At 40.4% G+C, this 20,219-nt stretch overlaps 1 protein-coding gene across 2 annotated transcripts in view; it reads right to left on the bottom strand.

Moving 5' to 3' along the window:
- Positions 1 to 20,219, bottom strand: part of atrn (attractin) — a 130,504-nt gene that overhangs the window by 7,439 nt on the left and 102,846 nt on the right. Inside the window, exons 27-28 of one of the 2 annotated variants that reach the window (XM_005929634.3) lie at positions 10,658 to 10,765; positions 315 to 429 (exon numbers count right to left, since the gene is read on the bottom strand). In XM_005929634.3, the coding sequence (XP_005929696.1) occupies positions 315 to 429; positions 10,658 to 10,765 (223 nt within the window). Of the gene's footprint in view, positions 1 to 314; positions 430 to 10,657; positions 10,766 to 16,208; positions 19,792 to 20,219 lie in introns of those variants that run through there. The other variant, XM_005929637.3, reaches the window with a different exon arrangement.

The following is a 20,219-nucleotide window of genomic DNA, read 5'->3' as shown; positions in this document are numbered from 1 at the left end:
TAACTAATCTATAGATTAAGAATCAAGATCACCAGTTTCATTTTCTTAAAACTGGAGCTGGTGTGTGTGTGTATACACTGGAGGCTGGATCATAAAGTCAGTGTTGGATAAATAAAGAAAGAGGAAGTGAACCACGTTGAAAAAAGACTGAAAGGCTCAAAATTGTCATGGACCGACTAAGACCAAAGCTACAGTACATAACAGAGGGGGGAGGAAGTCAGATCAAGGAAAGATGATGTAAAAAAGTGAGGCTCAATCAAACAAACAAGTCAGGAAAGAAAAACAAGTGAAGGATTTTAAAGGCTGCGTCTTACCAGACTGTCCTGGAGGAGGGATTCCGCCGGTGCCCCTGGGTAACCGTACAAAGATGGAGAGCACGGCGGCTTTGTTGCCAAAGCAAGGCTCGAGGGCGATGGGTTTTGGGACGGACTGTGGAAAGAAAATGGGAAAAGAAGAAAAAAGTATACATCACAAGGCTCTCAAATCCTGGTGAACACACACCATTTTCAAAGCCGTGGATAACAGAGGCTTTACTGTTACTGTTCTTGTTTGTGTCAGCAACATGCACAGAAACACAAAAAACCCACCTTTCTATCCCGTGCTGAGATGCAACTACTGATCTGCAGGCACAAATTGCCCACCCCTCCAACCTTCAAAATCCCCAACTGAGCACAATTTCATGACAATGCCGCATGTGTGCAGCGTTGGCAATGAGTGGCTATCAAGCGAAGACGCCTGAATGGAGATTTGGGTCGGCGGTGCGCTCCGGTCGCTGCAGGCCGTCTGACACGCCTGACTCTCTAATACCAATATCTCCTTTTTATCAGCGACTCATCCATATGTGCGGGATGAGTCCCGTCCCCCCCACCCTGTAAACACTGTCTGGATCTGCTGCTGATGCTAGCCTCGTACAATATTTATAGTTTTACCTCGACAGAGGATATGGATATGGAGAATGCCACCATCTTGCCTGCATACAGATAACTTCCTGTGTCTCTCTGGCTTTGTGTTTTGAATTCCTGAGCCGGACAAGAAAAATTGGGCCATGGCATGGCTTCACACACTACTGACACTGCCTCTCAATGTGCTCAAACACAAAACCTTCCAAAACAGACAAGTTGAGATCCTTCCCATGGCAGTCTTTATACTCTGGAGAGTTGAGTTTAACTCCCCGAGTGGGAATGCAGCTAAAGTGACACACGCACGCACATACAGCACTAGGCACACACTCTTTTCGCCTTTTCACTCACAAATTCATCACAGCTTGTCTCTCTCACACATACAGATACACACACACAGGCACAGTAAGTATACACATGGGGAGCAGGGCAGTAATGATATTCAGGCTCTGACCCATTTTACACATTTATTCTCTGCTCCGTCTCTCTGAGGCTTACCTTTCATACCAGCAGGATACACAGGCTGTCTCGCAGGTAGCTAGGGAAGTGGCACAAAGACCTGGATGCCTCTGGGTGTCTGTATGTATGTGTGTGTCTGAGTAGGGATTCGGTTCAGCTGGTGCTGTAACAGAAGGGAGTCTGTATTTGTTTATGCCCGCACACATGTGTGTCTGTCTGTTTATGGCACGTGTGCTTTCGGAGGTGTGCCTGTGCAATTGGCCGTGCTCAGGTACAACCTGACAGAGAAGGGCATTTTATGCCCAGTTATGTGCACTGTATACAGTATGCCTTAGTGGATACCATCATGCCTTCCAGACACTCAATAAATGTGCTGGTGATTTTACACGTCGGCCTCATGCATGGATAAACCATCATATCAGTTTTTCTCTAAAAGCAATGACTGCAATTTGACTGGGTAGGACACTCTGGCACTTCCGTAACATTTTCACACAGCTGTACCCTCTTATGGGAGATGTCCCAAGAGGGGGTTCTTGCACGCAAGAGATCGCAATGCTTCGCAGCACTGGACGCTTGATGGACAGGCCACTACGGCGGTGTCGTAACAGATAATCGACAGGGCCTATCTCTCTTCTACGGCCTCGTGCAACCATGCAAATGCAAACCATGCTCCTAGATTTTGGGCAAAAACCAACATGGCGGCCTGCTTGCAAACTTTCTCTTACATTTAACAGTCATTTTTACTATTTTTGTCCAGCAAAATGCACCTCTAAAAATTACACCATTTAATGCAAGGAATAAGTTAGTATTCCAAGATGCATTCAGCCAAAGCCTATGTTCATATAACAACTGGCTAAACAGAAAAACTGGCTTTACAATTTGCGCTGCGTGTGCATAACACCAATGTGTGTGTATATAAGAGCTCGCAACACTTTCTCCTCTCACATTTACACACACACAGCATTAAAGCCCTTCCTGAGAACTGACGGGGTGTTGGCGTGTCACCCTCTGGAAACACTGCAGTCGAACCAGCAGCAGCAAATAAATTCCCAGACACTAAAGCTGTGGCCTGCTTCTCAACTCTGACATGCAATAAATAAATTACTGTAACAGTGGCACGGCTTTGAGAAATTAATCTGACTAATGTAGACAAAGAGGCCCAAAGATAATAGGATGGGTCACTGCTTTGTTTTGCATTCTCTTCTCCTTCAGCCTCCTTCTTCACCTCCACCCCACTCTTGTAAAGATATTTTTAAAAGGCTAAAATCACGGAGAGTTTATGCTTTACAATCCATATAGAGTGCCACAGCGTCTCCTTCATGACCTCTGACCCAGACAAGGGAAAACTTCACAACAGCTTATCACGGAGAAGACAGAGCTCCTTCTTCCATGTAATGTTCTCTATTAAAAAGGGAAAAAAACACTCTTTCACTCCCTTGCTTTTGCCATTTGTTTGTCTTTTAAATCGCTTGCCTCGGTGGTGCTCACTGTCACATTTCAACATCAAGTTGTAAAAGAACATGTAAACACTGAATGACGTGTAATTATTTGAAATATAATGAACACAAACAAACAAAACTGTTCCTAAGAAGAAAGTCAGTGTCAACCAAAACAGCCATGTTTTAACAAAACATGTTTTTTTTTTAACATGTTTTCAACAAAGCAATCAAAAAGACCACAAATGAAACATTCTGACCATGCTCCAATTTGTTTGCAGTAAATCAAAGTGTTTACACTGACATCTACGGTGGCCCTGAAAGGTCAAACACACTACACCAACAAATAGGAAAAAAATGCTGAAAAATCTCACAAAAGACAAGCAAAGTGTTTTTGGGAGACGATAATGTGACGTAGCAGCTGTAGAAGTGACAAGGTAACAGCTAATAACAAAAGTCTACTGTAGCATATAACATGTAGTATTATATGAATAGAAACATATGACCTGCGCTTACTCTCTCTCTGCTTTTTTTAAACACGTCTCAGTGCAATACTTTGCATGTTTTGGATTATGCTACTTTCACAGCTGTTCAGTGACGCTATTGTCTCCCCAAAACTACTGTAGTGTTTTTGTTTTATGTACTTTGTGTTTTATCCAACTCCCTGTGTTTTATTCATCTTTTGTGTATCTTTAACATTGTCTTTGTGTTTTATTCCATTTCTGTTGTTTACTGGTGTTTTCTGTGTGTTTGACATCTGAGGGCTACCACAGCAATCACATAACGCAGCCCTTTTATATGTTTGCATTTAATAAGACTAAAGGATTTTTCTCAAAAACGAGCACTAAATGCCTCACTAAACGTGAAAAATGATTTCTGAAACTCTTAAACAGTCTTGCCTCCCAACATCTGTGGTTACTGGGGAAACTGCAAGTGTGCTACTCTTCATCCCATGTGAGACACGAGGCTGCTAAACTCTGCAAGCTGTCAAGTTTCTGACACTTGTGTCTGAAATGACACGTATGAACCAATCAGTTTATCTTCAAGGAATTCCCCTTACACATATTACACTATTTATAGGCACAGCTCTTTCTCTCTTTCCTTTCAGTGAGTTCACGAAAACAGAGGCTGAGCAAGAATAGAAAAAAAGCACGAGTCCTTCTCTAAGAGTGGATTTCAATGGCAAATACAGACGAATTCACAGCACAGATATCATGTTTAATGCATGTGTATGATGACCTTGTCAGCTAGTGTTCTGATTTTTGAAATAAATAAATAAAAATCAGGTCTGACTTTGATTACTATCAATTCTCTGGAGCACCTCAAACACTGTATTTGGCCCCAAGAAAAACTTTAACAAACACAACACAGCCAAACAATGATGATGATAATGATGATAATAATAATAATAATAATAATAATAATAATATTGATAATGATAATAGAAACAGAAAATATCCAATTAAGGTTTTTACAGAGAATGAAAAAAATAGATTTAAATGAAGTACACATTAATTTACTTTTTGTGAAGGTTGCTGTGGGACGCAGTCAGAGGTGTCTATAGCGCTCCAAAGGCACTTTAGAAAAGCAAAATTAAAGACTCACAAGAGAGGTGGCAGAGAACCAGATAAAAGCATCCTATTTTTCATTTGATTAAAGTAAAAGCCAATATTTTCCCCCAAGGCAACAAAGAGAAGAAGAAAAAAAAAAACAACCTTAATATCCCTTACAGCTTTGTGTGATAAATGAGTGATGACTCAATAACGAGATAAGACAACAAAGCACTCACTATAAGGATCATTTCTTCCCATTTTCAAAATCACGGTGCCAGAACATCATTATATTCTGCTGACACGGATTGCTAAAAAAAATGGGAATAAAAATACCGACAACTGACAACCAATACAACATAAGGTAGAGCAATACCACACTTGGCTAAGTTTGCTCCTCGATGCCTTGGTACAAGAAAAGATGAAACAATTATTTTGGCCTTGCCAGAAGCACTTCAACTAGGCTGGGTTTGCTCCAGTCCACGGGCCTGTTTTCGCCTCGGGCAGAATGGATTTCTCATCCAATATTTTTACAACTGAAAAATAAGTGGCGCCGTGATGACTCGAGCACATCTGTATTCTGTGTAAAAATAAATAAACAAAAAAAGAAAGAAAGAAAAAGACTGGCAGCTTTTAATTTCACAGCTTAGAGTCCAAGTCCAATTTCCACCGCAGCAGCTGCAAGCTGCTCTTAGGTTGTGACTTGTTTTCGTGTCGTTTCTCATTTTATAACACCGGTATCTCATATTCAGACCGAAGAGGGAGTAGGCACTGCGAATAAGTGTGGTATTGGAAGAGACTCGCTATCAGACTGATGTGAGATGTGACAATGGGATCATTTTGATTTCAACAGGCCTTGTTGCATTGTCAATTGCGGTGTTCATCAGCACTGCATCCAGTGTACAACCTCAATTTCAACTTGACGCTACTAGGCAGGTGCTTCACTTTCTATTTTTGAGAAAAACAAAACAGGAAAAACCAAAAACCCCAAAACAAACAAACACACCTAATTTATCTTCCACAACATACATTTTATTTTGTCCTATGCAGAAATTAAGGGATGGGGGGGATCAAAAAAACAACACCTTGAAAAATTCAATTATCCATCCTTTCAAACTCTTTGAGCGTGCTTTGTCTTTGCCTAAGATGTTCCCCGAAGGAGGTGTCTTTTTCTGTGGTCTTCTTCAGAAGCTGCATGTTAATAACATTCCCCAGCAGATGCCTTTGTTATATGGTGTTGAAGCACTCTCCCCCAACTCCGCCGGCTCCCCCTTGCTCAACCTCTCTCACCAGCCGCCACTCTGGAGAGTTATCTAGAGTGGCCAGGCAGAGCGGCAAAAGGTTTTGTTAAATTACCTCCAGTAATTAGCCCAGTAGGAAGAATTGCCCACACACACACAAAAACACACATACGTGCACACTGATGTGGGCATACAAAGCAACCGCATGCTGCTCCGCTTTCATCCACTGCATTCGTTTCTACTTTAGCAGCAGCCAGGGGATAGTTTTCCCCTAGCAGCAACAAGAGCAAGCCAGTCTCCCTGTTGTGGTGACTCACCAGGTAGAGCCGCACCACTGAGCCAACTTTGAGTTTTTAGTGAGTTGGTTTCTTTCCACCAAAAATCATTTGGCACCCTGTAATGGCAACATATGGTGATGGATTTGAACTAAATCCTCCAGAGAAGTTTATATAAGTGCAGTACTGTGCAAAAGCCTCCAACCACACATATTTCTTTATGTTTTGCTGGGCAAATAGGCAATATGTGCAGCAATTTATTCAAATATGCAATTATAAATGGAAAAAGCATGTAAGTATACTAATTAAAAGTACCTGCCCCGTTCCCAATGTAACATTTACATGTTTTCAAATCACCAAACTGGTTTTAATCTTAGACCACGATGAAAATGAGTAAATACAAAACAATCTTGATGGACATTCAAAGCTCTTCTTTGAACTTTGGATGCCTTTTGTTCGGTTCTCTGTCAAGTTGATCCCGCTGAGCTTCAAAAATGTTCAATCCGTGACTGATAATGTTCCAAAAAATGCTTTTACTGCACTTACAGTCAGATCAAGCAAAATAAATATTGCTTGGTGGAGCCAATTTGGATGGTTTTTTTCAGCATTCATAACTCAAAAAGATTCCCAGCATCCCCGGCTGAAATGCAGCCCCAAACCATGATACAGCCTCCACTGTGTTTTACAGATGGCTGTAGACACTCGCTGCTGACCTCCTCCATACATACATGAACCAAGTTTAAATTTGGATTAAATTTGAATTTGAACCAAAACATGCAAGTATAGGATCTGTTGCCACTAATTTTCAGTCCAGTTCTTGTCTAATTTAGAGGGTTTTTTTCACTGAAGTGTATGTGCAGTAATGCCAACCGCATGCTAATTTTATTTGAAGACTAAAGACAGCGGAAGAGAACAATGGCTGTCATTTTTAATAAAAACGCACGCACACACAAGCTCAAACAAACTGAGGTATCTGATGTGCTGGCCAAAACAAACAAAAGGCACATACTTTTCTTCTAGTGCTCCCTCATCTTTCAGCCCATTTCTGTTTGTTGGTTTTTACATAAGTGCCAGAACAGAAACACTGATTACTGACAAAACAACATAAAACACCTCAGGAAATATAACCTCAGACATCAAAAATGTGTAATTGCATGTAATTGTAATTGTAATCTGGGAGGAAAAGTCCTTTTTTTTTTTTCATTTCACAATGAAATACAGAAAGGACCTAAAAAATGAGGTACACAATGAATATCTTGTCTTTCATAAACAAAAAACAAACCCTAGCAAATAAAAATAACTGAGCACTGATCTGCGCTGATTGATTTTGCCTCATTAAGACAGAATTTGACGACCTTCTCTGTACCTTTAAGGGCAAGTATTGATAACTCAGTATATCTCAACAAAGATGTGGGTTGATGACCATTAGATTCCAGGTTATTTGAAGGGTAGTTAAATAACTTCTGATGCACAACCAGTCATTTTGTCCTACAATCAGGCCTGAAATGTGGCAGACTCCACTCTGATCAGAAAACACTACTCCTAGTAGGGTTTTAATAGGTAAAGACACCAACATTAGTAGAATACGCCTGACCTGCAGCTTAGAATGACATATCATAAACACATTAGATAAAACAATACTTTTCCCTCCCAATAGCAAACACTACTTTTTTTTGCCTCACATGTCCTGATTTCCTCTCTTCACACAGTATCTATGAATAAAAGCAGAGCAGAAGGCGTCACAAAGGTAATCATCTGCCTGCTATGCTGGGACCGCAGGCTCCATTTGGCAGGAGCTGAGTGAATATATCTCATCGGCGGAGCAAGTTTGGACTTCCCATCGTGACTATAAACAACTTTAATGATCTTGAGCTTGCTGTGCGGCGCCTGGCCTCCCATATACTCTGACTGTGGGCCTTAATACACAACTGTAGCATCCTGATAAAACAGCATGGAAACAAGGGGAAGAACCTGCTCCGAGTCGCTCAATCTGAGCTGGGAGGAGATAGGATAGCGCACACTCACTGTCTGAGCAGGTTAAGGCACAGAAAGCTGAGGAGGAAGATCTAAATTGGATCTCTGCTCCTGGGCTGCTCCTACCCTGATGGAGAGGAGGAGAGCAGGCTGGGAAGAATAGAAGAAACAAGAAAAAAAAGACCAGGAAGAAGAAAAGGTAATGCAGAGCAGGAAGAGTCTGATTCTGCAGCATCTTTTCTTTCTCCGCCACAGCGACACACAGGAGTGCACACAGAATGCACATAAACACACACAATAAAGGGGAAAAAACAGATAAGGCCAATAGAAAATCCTAGACAGCTGATAGGATCATTTAAGGGCTAGTAAATTAGAGGAGAACACTACAGTGAAGTAAGGATGTCAGACAGGGCACAAGAGCGACGAAAAGAAAAAGAAAAGATACAAAGCAGAGGACAGAATGAGTCAAAATGGAGAAAAAAGTGAAAATAAAGAGGACAAAAGGAGGACAAAACTGGAGGCAAAATATAAGAAGACAAGAACAGAAGAAGCAATATAAATAAAGAAATGGGAAAATATACTGAATAGATTTGAATAAATGACATGAGAAGAGAAACGACAAACGGAAGCCAACAAGAAAAGAGTAAAAGTAGAGACGAGAACCACTGCTGGGTAAAGGGGAAAAAAATCGAAATGTAGAAAATGCAAGAATGCATTAAAAGGGGAGAGAGGGCATAAAACAGAGAAAAGTGGAAGAGGCTAACCAAGGAAATGACAATGAAGAGCAGACAAAGGAAAGACAAAATAAGATAATAAAAGCCCGAGATTAACAGAAGAGATGAAAACAGGACATTAAAAAATGAAAAGAAAGGGCAAATGATAAAGCAAAGAAAGCAAAATGAATAAAATGAAGATAGAAGAGAAAAAAAACAGTAAAAGATGGTAAATTACAAAGAAGTTAAAAGAAGGAGAGAAGAAGAAAGAGGGACGAAGAAGGAGGCAGTAGGGAAGGGAATATTTAAAGGAAAGAAAAGATGAGAAGAGGAGAGAAGAAGTGAGGACAGAGGAGCAGAGATGTGAAGAGGCGGCATAGTTTCTGTTCAAGCAGGGGTTTGATTAGCTGCTGATCTTCCCGAGGGGCCCCGCAGCCTTTGCTAGAAGTAACCTTGTGCTCATGATCCAAGCCCCTTGAGATGCATGGACCCTGTCAGAGCCGAGGGGCCCTGAGCTAGCCTGCTGCACAGTCCTATAATTCTGAGCTGCATCTGCATTCAGGGGTCATTCATCACAAAGCGCACAGTCACAGGTATACCTGCCTGCGGCTCTGTGCCGTTGTATACTAAACTGCAATTTCTATAAGTGCACGATTCCTACTTTTAAATGTTTTCTGCTACTGCATCTATTCTCGGCATCTGCATTTAAATCCACTCCGACTTCTCCTGCCAGCACGTTAAACTCCGCTCTATAATGAAGTCTTCTAAACCTCCATCTCTACCTCACCTTGACCTTTATGTTTAAATCTACCCTTCTACTACTTTCAGCACTTTCTCTCTACACAGATTTCTTTTCACCGTACCTATAATTCAGAATGTTGTGTGTGTGTTTGGAGGGGTGGCGGGGATGTTTTCACTCAAAAAGCCGTCAGGATAATCAAGTCACGACTCTGTCTGAAGTATTCGGATCCCACATGTAGCACGCAACAGGAGATGGTCTGCATCAGCGGGAATCTCACTAGTGGAAATATGCCCTTTGAGTTATTTGAGAGTGTGCAAGTAGCAGGATGCAACCCTTTGGTAACAGTAAAAACACTGAATCATTACCAATGGTCTCATATAGGCACAAATTGGTGCAATCTCACATCGCGCAGACTGTGCAACAGAGCTACCAAAGTCGCTATACCGAAGTCCACTGAGCGATGATCAAACTGAAATGGACGGTATCTGTCACGGCTGAAGTGCATGCATGTGCAAAAAAAAAAAATGGCTGTGCAGTCACTTGCCAGAGTACTCAAAACTGCCTTTAAGGTAGTTCCCGAATGAAATCTTTACCAGTTTTTATGCTGCACTCCAAATATGAACGAGTAAACTTGCTACCTTTATTTTCTGCTTGTCCATCAAACACACTGATGCACTAAAACAAGTGTGTTTTCTAAGATGAAGATTATGATTTTATTGTTACCCCCTAATTGTTTCATTATCTTCATGTCTGCAAACACTTTGCGTGAGAAGGTGTCAATTTTTTTTAATCAAATGAAGAATATCTCAATGTGGGAGGTAAGTACTGTCTTAATCAGCAGAACCGTATTCTTGTCTGCATGTATTTAACTCCTGGGTTAACTCAATTCATTTCCATTAGAATTCACAGGCTACCCACATAACCTGGAAATAACTGGTATAATGTGCTGTGTTACTCATTGGCAGCCCACATTCAACATCATCCAACCCTCGCACTGTCCCGGCAAATGCACACTGCATTGACCCTCATTAGATGTACTAGACCTGTAATGCACTTCAAACTCTTCTTCATAAGAGAGCTCAATTTGGCCTTCTTGGCTTGCTGAAAACTAATGAGATCTCCTTAAAAAAAAAAACATTCTTCAGAGCCAACATTGACGTAAAGCAGATGACGTGCAGTATATCTCTCCCTGAGCATAATCAAAAAAGCAGCCAAAAGACACAAGACTGAGCTCCCACTTGAGGGCAGATGAGTGACACGGGCAAACATAGATGGAACTTTCCTGCCTGCGGTAACCGTCAACCCAGACAAGAGAAGTAGATCTCTGGGGTTCTGTGTTGATTGCTTTAAGGAAAAGGTTGCGCTAACCTTGACGTTTCCTCCTATGAGGTCAGGCGGCTCCTCCTCAGTCTCCAAGGCGACGTTGATGGTGGCAAAAGGCCGGCTGGCCATCTGCTGCATCTCCCTCAGCAGTTGCTAAGAAAAAGGAAGGAGAGTAATGCGAAGGTCAGTGACAGATAAATACCATCTACTGTCCATTCTCCAGACAACTGCCCATCAGGAGGTGGGCTTTTTTTATTTTTAAAAATGACTTTTCACACACACAACCCAGCTAGCAGAAAACATTTAGATCGTTCACTGAAGTAAAAGAGTGAGAAGTCCACTTTGACCGCCATTAATGTAATTTGTATCCACTTGGTTGAACAGCCACGATCTGTGTACGTCTCTGTGTGTATTCTTTAGTTGTGTGAAGTTTGATTTCACACTCGGGGGATCTTTTCGAACAGTGGTTCGTGTGTTTTGTTCAGTGAGCAAATTGTAGCCACGCCACCAACAACACAAAATTGGAAACTGTCAATCTAAACACTGTGGTGAAACATATGTACGACAGTAACAAATAACAGCTAACCCTAGCACTGCTCACCAAGCTGTGAGTATTTCACTATGGAGCTGAATTTAACCAGTACAGAGGTACTCATTTTCTTCCATGCAGTGAAATAAAGGTTAGCACAATGACTTTACGTTAAATCATTGAGGCCACTGTTGTTGTGATTTGGCGCTATACAAATTGAATTGAATTGAATCCTGGTAATCCATCCTACAGTCCTGCAAATCAATCAATGCGTGTTTGACTGATCTCCATTTATCTCATGGACATCCACCTGTGAGTGTGACACCTTTGAATTTGGCAGATAGTGCGGATTAAACCTTTATTGACTGTGACATCCACCTTAATGCTGACATGTCTGTGACAGCAGACACTGAATCAGGTTTTAAAGTTCACGTGACGAATATCTGAGAAGCTTATTTCAACATTAAGCAGGCAGGGAGACACATTAATCAATCACACACAAATACAAGAACAAGACTGACTTTGAGAGAAATACCTGCCTCTTTTAAATGCATCACTATTGCACCATCTGGTTTCTAACTGTAATTGCCTGCTGCCTGGTGGATGGCCTGAACTTTTGTCCAGCGTGATTCTGTGTTTAATCAGAGTTGCATCCATCGATTCATTTGTAAATAAATGTTTAAATTTAAAAATAAATGTTAAATCAGTGGATCCTTAAGTATGGAAAGAATTTATTACCCAGACCCGCAGGCTGGTTTGATCAATGACTTTTAATATTAAGAACTATTCAACCCAAAGGCAGATTTTATAAAATCTTTAAACTGACATATAATGTATTTAATGAGGCAAGAAGCCTGTAGCCTAAACTATTTGTAAAGTTTGCCAGATTAGAAGGTTTCTAACAAGCTTTGTTATCCTTCAGCATAATTTATATGTAAAACCTGCAGAATACTGCAGGTAGTGAAAAGCATTTCTAAATTTCCTTGTATAGCTGTCAGAAGCACAAATTGTATGATGGTAGCCATCACTGACAAGTAGAATACCATAAAAGTGCAGTTGAGGAACTTTTTCAGTAACTTTCCTCCACTGCAAAACAGAGGAACAGGCTCATTTTCTTCTGATTTATAGCATGGACCTTGGCCAAAGGGAAAGGAGGAGGGAGGTGATTATGAGGAATAGGAGGAGAAAAGGGACAAGAAACAGAAGCTAAAGAATGAGAGCAGACAAGGAAATAAGGAGGATTGCAATAAGAGGAAATAGGGAAGGTGAAAGATGGGAAGTGTAGCGGTGCGAAAGATGCAGACTGTGAGCAGCAGAAAGGTAGGTCAAAGCAAGGAGAGATACAGATCAAGAGGTTGAGGAAAGCAAGAGACAACAGTAAACAAGGTGATGCACCCATGTCTTCGACTGTCAAAGCAGCCAAAGCGCTACGAGTGCAGAAACAAACGGCCTCGACTGTCAAGGAACCGGGACCTGAACCCCGGCAGCAAAACCAGCGAAAGAAAAACACCTGTAGCTGTCGTAAGAGCAGGAACAACATCGGCAGAAATGAGGCAAAATAATATTAATAATGATAAAAAAAAACATTTGTTTGAAATGTATTTGTTATATATAGGATATAATAAGTCAAACACCTACAACATAGCTTTGTGTGTGTGGAGTTAGAAGTTAGGCTTCTGTCTCATTACAGTGGGCTCTTGTCAAAAAAAAAACAAAAGGTGCAAGTAAAGGGCAGGACTGAGATTCAACTAGAAAGCGCACACAGAGTAGAAATCACACATGGCGCTGGTGTGACAGGAGGATGCTGATCCTTCTGTGAACCCCTCAACAGCTTTCAATTAATATGCCGAGTGTTTTCATCCTCTGAGGATGTCGATTCTCGTTATTGGCATTGTTAGCGTTTTCTCCCTAAATGCGACGCCTTATAATGATATTCTTAACACGGGATACAGAAATTGCTTGAGGGAAAGTCTCTTTTTCTTTGTATAGTAAAGCCAAATGAAGAAAAACGGGCTCTAAATATAATGTCCTGGATTCTCTTTGTGGCGCAAGCCAGCTCATTAAATTCTCGTATGAGTCTGTGGATGCGTGCCCATATCCAAATCTCCTCTGCTGTAACAGCTGGGCTAGGAGGAGCTGGGATGGAGCTGCATCTTATAAGGTAATGGTTTTATCTTAAAATGGTAAAAAGTTTTAGAAATATTAGCATTCTTGCCATTTAATAAATGAGACTAACAATGTCCTACTCTCTACTTAATTTTTAGCTCTAGCCAGGAATCAGTTACCTAAAGAAAGAGCTCCACTGATTCTGTCATGTTGAGTTTCTCAACCCATCACCTACCCCACAGCTCGTGTTTTACTGTCTATTTTCCTGTATCCGTCTTATCACAGGTAGCTTCTCAATTGAAGATGAGCAGAAAGAAAGTAGGAAGCTGTGACTTGCAGCCTGGAAATACTGTAGTGATTAATCCCCCCATAAACCATAACCTGTCCTATTTCCACTTTCCACAGTTATTATACGCAACACAAAAAACAAGACAAGATGCTAATAAGTGAGCTTTACAAAAACTAGCAAGTAGATTTTCTCCTTTATTAACACTTTACAGAGCCAGGGTTTCAAATATTTATGAAAAAGACCATTTCAAACCGCCGCCTACCCCTAACTTTATATTAAAAAGACACACCTCCGTAATATATCTTTCTCGTGTAACATTTACAGTCAGTCAGGGAGCAGCTGACGAATGAACAGAAAGGTTACACAATTGTGACAAGTCTTAAGAAATGCATCAAAGAAGAAAAAAAAAGTGCAATTTCCTCATCTTTGTTTTTTTCCAGAGTTCATAAGTCTGTTTTTGACAAGAAAATTCTTGTCATTTTGTATTATTATAACAGGTTTTACAAATGTTTAGTTTGTCATAAAAAAAAATTAGCTGGTATGTATTAAAAAAAAAACTCAGTTTAATATGTAACACAAATGAGTGCAAACACACACACCATATGGTGAGAACATGTGCTTTTTCAGAAGTACTCTGTGAAATGACTGCAGACGGTTTAATCTCATCTGATAGACACAACCTAACAGTTACCTGGATCCTGCCTTCATGAATGACTCATCGTTTTCCTTTTTTTCCCCTCACATTTCCCAACTGCCCACACGGTCATTCACGTTTTATGAATCGACAGTGTTGGCGCAGCTCGTTTATCATACGAGTTATCAAACAGCTTTGTTAAGAGAACTTAAAAATAGTTCTGGCAACAGGAAGTTTGCATATTAGCAAATTAGTAAAAACATTAAACTGCTTAACAAAAGGCGGTAATAAAAGGACATTTTATGGAGGAGGTACTGCATCGAGGAGGGGGGTTTATAAAAAGCTGGCAGCTCTAACAGAAAGAAACCAGAAACCAAATCAATCATGACAAGCTAAACTGCAAGAAGATCCTATAAATAGAAATGGTGTGCCGTATGATCGCAGACTGACCCCCATAAAGTATGCATGAATACAAACACAAAAGCAGATAGTTGCCTCGTTACCATGAACACAAATAAAAAGAACAGGCTTAAGCATCTGATGTGCCCAGTCTTAGTTTTCCCACTCTTCACTGCCACTGCAGCAGCCGCAGCCCAAGAACAAATGAGAACACAAACCAGCAACTCATTGTGCTGAGTCGCGATTTGTCATGATTAGATATCCCGCTGTGTGAAACATCTGAGAGCCAAAATATGTAGCCTTTGTGGGTGTAATGAATGGCGGGGTCCGTGGCAACGCAACGTGCGGAGAGGTGCAGAATTTTTCACATTTCACCACGCGTGTTTAGGCGTGTTACAGGTGCACATGCCTGTGCACATTATGAGCAGTGACAGGCAGATTCACTTTTGTTTTCTCGCGTCCTTTTTTTTTTGGAAAAAAACAATCATTAAATCATGTACACAATATTAGGCAAGTGTTTTTAATGTGGCTGATCACAATAATGGCATGGCTCTTGTAACCTGCTGTCAAACTGTAACAGGAATAAAAAATTAAAGGTAGGTAACATTCTGGATTTGGTAAATGGATCAAATTTCTAAAAAGAAATAAAATGCTAAATCAAAAATGTGAATATTTTAACTGTAACAGTGAGACACAGTCACAGCTTATCTGTCTAAGATGTTACAAAAAAAGAAAAATTATAATTTTCTATTAGATTCTCATTTATCCTGTCCCCATGCTGGGGATAATTTATTTGTAAAAAAGAGAATATTAAAATCACCTCTGCTGTTGTGTTTGGAGACTCATCCTGCTTCAGTGTGAAGCTGCAGGTATTAAATATACTCGCAAGGAATGACTACAAAACAGCTGAAAGCAATACTCGCTTCAGCTCCTGACCACGTTTTATCAGACCTGGATTATATTCACTGTGGACATCTCAGCTTGCAATAGATGTAAAACTGTGCAGCGCAGTAAAACAAACAAACACAACAACTACTTTGTCCTGTGTAGAAAACTGAGTTTAGCCTATAAGTGTATGTTGGTCAAGCAACTAGAGCAGAGATGGAAGATGAAGAAGAACGATTATATATTAAAAAGGTGAGCAGCTGATCCAGCGGCTCAGAGTTGTGATAGGCTCCGCCCCCCACAACGCCGAACTGGATAGGCGGTTCTGAAAATGGACGGATGGGGACACATTTTGACGGTTGCACCAATTTTGACCTCTCATCTGCTCGTTGTGACAGAGTTTCGGGATGAGCGAGGGTCACACAGCTTCTTTACTCATACACGATGCCTTCTGAAGTGCAGGTAATATTTAGAGGTATTTCCTGACAGCTGCACAAGTCCCGCTAGAAACTTTGTCTTTGAAATGGGAACATTTTAGGTTTCATTAGAATGAATTGAAGAGAATGTGATCCCATTATTGGTGACAAATCAGTGAGCGATGGAAAAAATTACCTAAACCAATGAGAGACAGCCCATTAAGGAGTGAATGACACTATATTTCCCTCATGATAACCATGTATTATTGTTAACAGAGCCAACTGTGTGCCAATTAGCCATTTAATTTAGAGTGTGTGCCGTGTGTTTTTTTTTTTTGTTTGTTTGTTTTGCGATTGTTGTTCTTGAGATTAGTGAGAGTGTCTTCTGGCTAACATAGAAAGCATTATCCAACAGTGTTCTGTCAATGGTGGGAGAAACCAGAGCTCCTTGTTTTAACAAACCTCTGCAAACTCCACAAATAGAAAAAAAAAATCAATTATATTATACACTAGGGCTGCCATAATCGATGATGTTTACTATAAAAATGAGTTGAAATGTCTGTGACAAGGGTGTGGTCTCTGGCTCTGCAGCAGGCTCAAGGCCAGTGCAGGCTGATGGGGCAGGTGGAGACGATTGTGCTAACGAGGTCTCCTTCCTTTTAGTGACCTGAGATGAGAGTGCTTGGAGTGTGCAGCTGCAAAGCTGACTGCCTGGAAAAGACCTTGTTGCCAAACCACAAAGTAACATTTCTGTGTGTGAAATAAAAATGAAAAACAGTCCCCTGAACACTGTGTGGGCTCCACAGTGTCATATTCATGTAACTGCAATACCCTCGTATCATTGATCAGTCAACTATCACAATAATTGTTAGTTGCAGCCATACTGTACACTCACTGGCCACTTATTTGTTCTTGTTAATGCAAATGTCTAATAAACCAGTCACACGGCATTGACTCACAACATTTAGGCATATACTGTAGACATGGTTAAGATGACCTGCTCAAGTTCAAATCGGGCATCAGAACAAGGAAGAAAGATGATAAAAGTAACTTTGAACGTGGCGTGGTTGTTGGTGCAACACAGGCCGCTCCAAATATTTCAGAAAGTGCTGATCTACTGGGATTTTCCCCACACCACCATCTTTAGGGTTTGTAGAGTGAGCGGCAGTGAAAATGCCTTGTTGATACAAGAAGTCAAGGGAGAATGGTCAGACTGCTTAAAGCTGATAAGAAGGCAGCAGTAACTCAAATAACCACTGAATATAACAGAGTTATGCAGACCAGCATCCCTGAATGCACAACAAGAGAAACCTTGAAGCAGATTGTGTCAGCTAAGAACACCTTCGGGGTATGGCGAATCATGGATGTACAGCTGACAAATCTGCAGTAAATATATGATGCCATCATGTGAATATGGACCAAAATCTCTGAGGAATGTTCCCAGCAATTTGTTGAATCTGTGCCATGAAGCATGAAGCGAGTTCTGAAGGCAAACGGGTTCTAGCATGGTACTAGCAAGGTGTGCCTAAGAGAGTGGCTAATGATTGTGCATCAACTACTTAAAGCTAATCAAACATGGCCAAGTTAAATGTAATACCCCCCTGCTCTCACACTTAAAGTAGTTCTGCATTCTGAATCAACATCATTCATACTAATGCAACAGGCTGAACCAGGCAGCAACATCATAGTCTGGATCTGCGTAGTAAACAGCATGCAGAGAAAGTGAGAATCTGCATGCAGACAACATCATTTTTCATAAGCACAGCACACCTTGAACAGCACAAAGCAGCAGAATTGATTTACTGGATAAAAAGCAGATGGAGGAGCATCTGAATGTTGCGGTAAACAAACTTTATTCAGTCCACCTCCCTCAACCTACCTGCAAACACCCTGGTCTCACGTTTAAGATGCAGGTAACCTTTGTTTAAAAATTCACATTTACCTCAAATTATGTGGTTTTATTATTATATTCACAATTAGAATTTTCTATTGTACCCCTGGGAACTTTGCACAATGTATGGCCTTTACTACTGAGCAATGAGCTGCTGCAACTCAAAGGATTTTTATCTAAATTTGAGAATGACAGCAGGGACAAAAGGCTCGTGTTCAAGGACAAGCAGACTTCTACAAGTTTAATCAGTTCAGATTTAAAACACATTTGTTGGAAAATAGAATTTAAAAAAATTATCCTATAGACTATTAAAGCTTAGTTAGGGTTTAAGAGGGCAGTTTGTATGACCAGTTTTTGTCAAAACAAAAGTATTCACCAATTCATCATCTGAAATATTCAGGGTTTTTTTTTTTTTATCTTTTAAATGAACGAGCTTTAATTATGTTTTGACATGATGAAAGTAATATTCAGTCTTCACTACTTTGCTTTGTATTTGCACTTGTTTTGCTAATGACTAACAAAGACTTGATCTGTGAGCTGCAAGAATTGTGGTTTTATGACTTCATTACTGTCACCGAGCTCAAATGATGACCAAAAAGTAGTACTGTCATTTTATACAGACCCTTAATGGACTATTGGCATAATTTTGTTCTTCCAAATCGTGTCTTTTGTGTCATCTTCCACTGCTCCCTTAGCCTGGTTCTGCCGGAGGATTATTCTTGTTAAAAGTTTTTCCTTCCCACTGTTGCTATGTGTTTGCTCATAGCTAGGAGTTTTCTCTCGATTAGTCTCTCTATTTAAGTTATTACAATATAAGTAACTATTAGGCAACTATTGTTGGGATTTGGAGCTATATAAATAAAACTAAATCTAATTACATTTGATACATTTTTAAAAAATTATTCATTTTGATCCTCCACCTAAATCTATTTTCTCTGACCTCTGAAGAGTTTCCCCATTTTTTTGTTGGGGTTTTTTTGATTGTTTTTTTGTCCCATGCCCCCTTCTCTAACCTATAATCAGGTTAAGCAGAAAGCAGAATATGCAGAATACCCATCCAGGAAGGAGTCCTATAGAAGATATAATTTGCTGAAATCTTATTATGTGCTGCGAGTAGGAAGCCGCTGTACAGCAAACACTCAGCACTCCAAAGATAACCAGACGCCAGAGGAGTTACAGTGCAAGTCGCTTACTTCTTAAATTGGCTCTTAGTTTTCTGCAGGGCAGTTAGTGTGTGTGTGTGTGTGTGTGTGTGTGTGTGTGTGTGTGTGTGTGTGTGTGTGTGTGTGTGTGTGTGTGTGTGGGGATGGGAGCAATATCTTGACTATGGAAGAGAAAACTATGCATATATAAACCTAGTTATAGGATGAGTGCACAGAGGTGGGCACGCACAGGCATGGATGCAGACAGGTTGGAGATATGTGCACATGACCAGTCATGTATGTGTGCGTATTTTCTCAGCTGCAAATGAATTATCTCAAGCACACAGAGGGAATTTCATTCCAAAGGGACAACTGAGTAAAGCAACAGGCACTAGGATGAGTGTCAAACCTGCAAGTACTGAAACAATTATTCATCAGCTGGTCACCAACAATTCAGTTTACAAGATGCATGTCAGTTATTACTAATCATTTACTAAGAAAGGTGCAATAACTAAACAGTTATTGGTTAGATTTCTTGTAAGTTAGTAGGACAAAGCAGGGTACAACATTAACTCAGAAGTGAGTATTTTCCAGCCAAAATCTAGTAAATGGTAAATGCTTGCAGCGAGAAAGCAAAAAATATATTCTGTATAATTCTAACAAGCTTGAAAACCAACATTTCTCATGACCACTTTTATTCTCAACACAGCCTGAACTCTTTCAGGCCGTGCTGAGCTGTGTTTATAATAAAGTAGTCTTCAGTAATAGAGTAGTTCTCCAGGCTTCTTGAACGACATCCAAAGCTCCTCCTTGGATGTTGGCTGTCATTTGTTCCATTCACTGTCAAGACGATCCCACACTCCCTCAATAAAGTTGAGGTCCAGGCAACTGCAACAATTAACAATTATGATTAGAAACAAAAGATTCAAACCTAGATTCCCCACTCCATAAGACTTGCTTTCATTGATTTTCATAATATTTTTTGTCTTATTTGGTATACCTCAGCCTTTTCCCCCTGTTTCCCTTCATTACAAATGGCTTCTTGACAGCCACCCTTCCAAAAACAATTTCTGATGAGAAATTGGTCCTGCGTCAGATCTTTTCCTATTTCTTAAGGATATGGCTTTCATGTATTTTTCATCTGCTGTAGAAAGTTTTTGGCCTACCACTTCTTCTTTTGTCCCCCCACAGGTCCTGTTTCCCCATTATTTGCACATCATGCCAAATTTAAAAAGTACTATATTATATTATCCCTCTCAAACTACATTATCTTTGGCATTTTCCATAGAATCAGCAAAAGAAATGGGAATGATGTA

Source organism: Haplochromis burtoni, unplaced genomic scaffold (genome assembly GCF_018398535.1).
Source record: "Haplochromis burtoni strain Fernald_Lab_line unplaced genomic scaffold, NCSU_Asbu1 Contig_119, whole genome shotgun sequence".
NCBI lineage: Eukaryota > Metazoa > Chordata > Actinopteri > Cichliformes > Cichlidae > Haplochromis > Haplochromis burtoni.
This window is presented reverse-complemented; position numbering and strand designations above follow the sequence as displayed.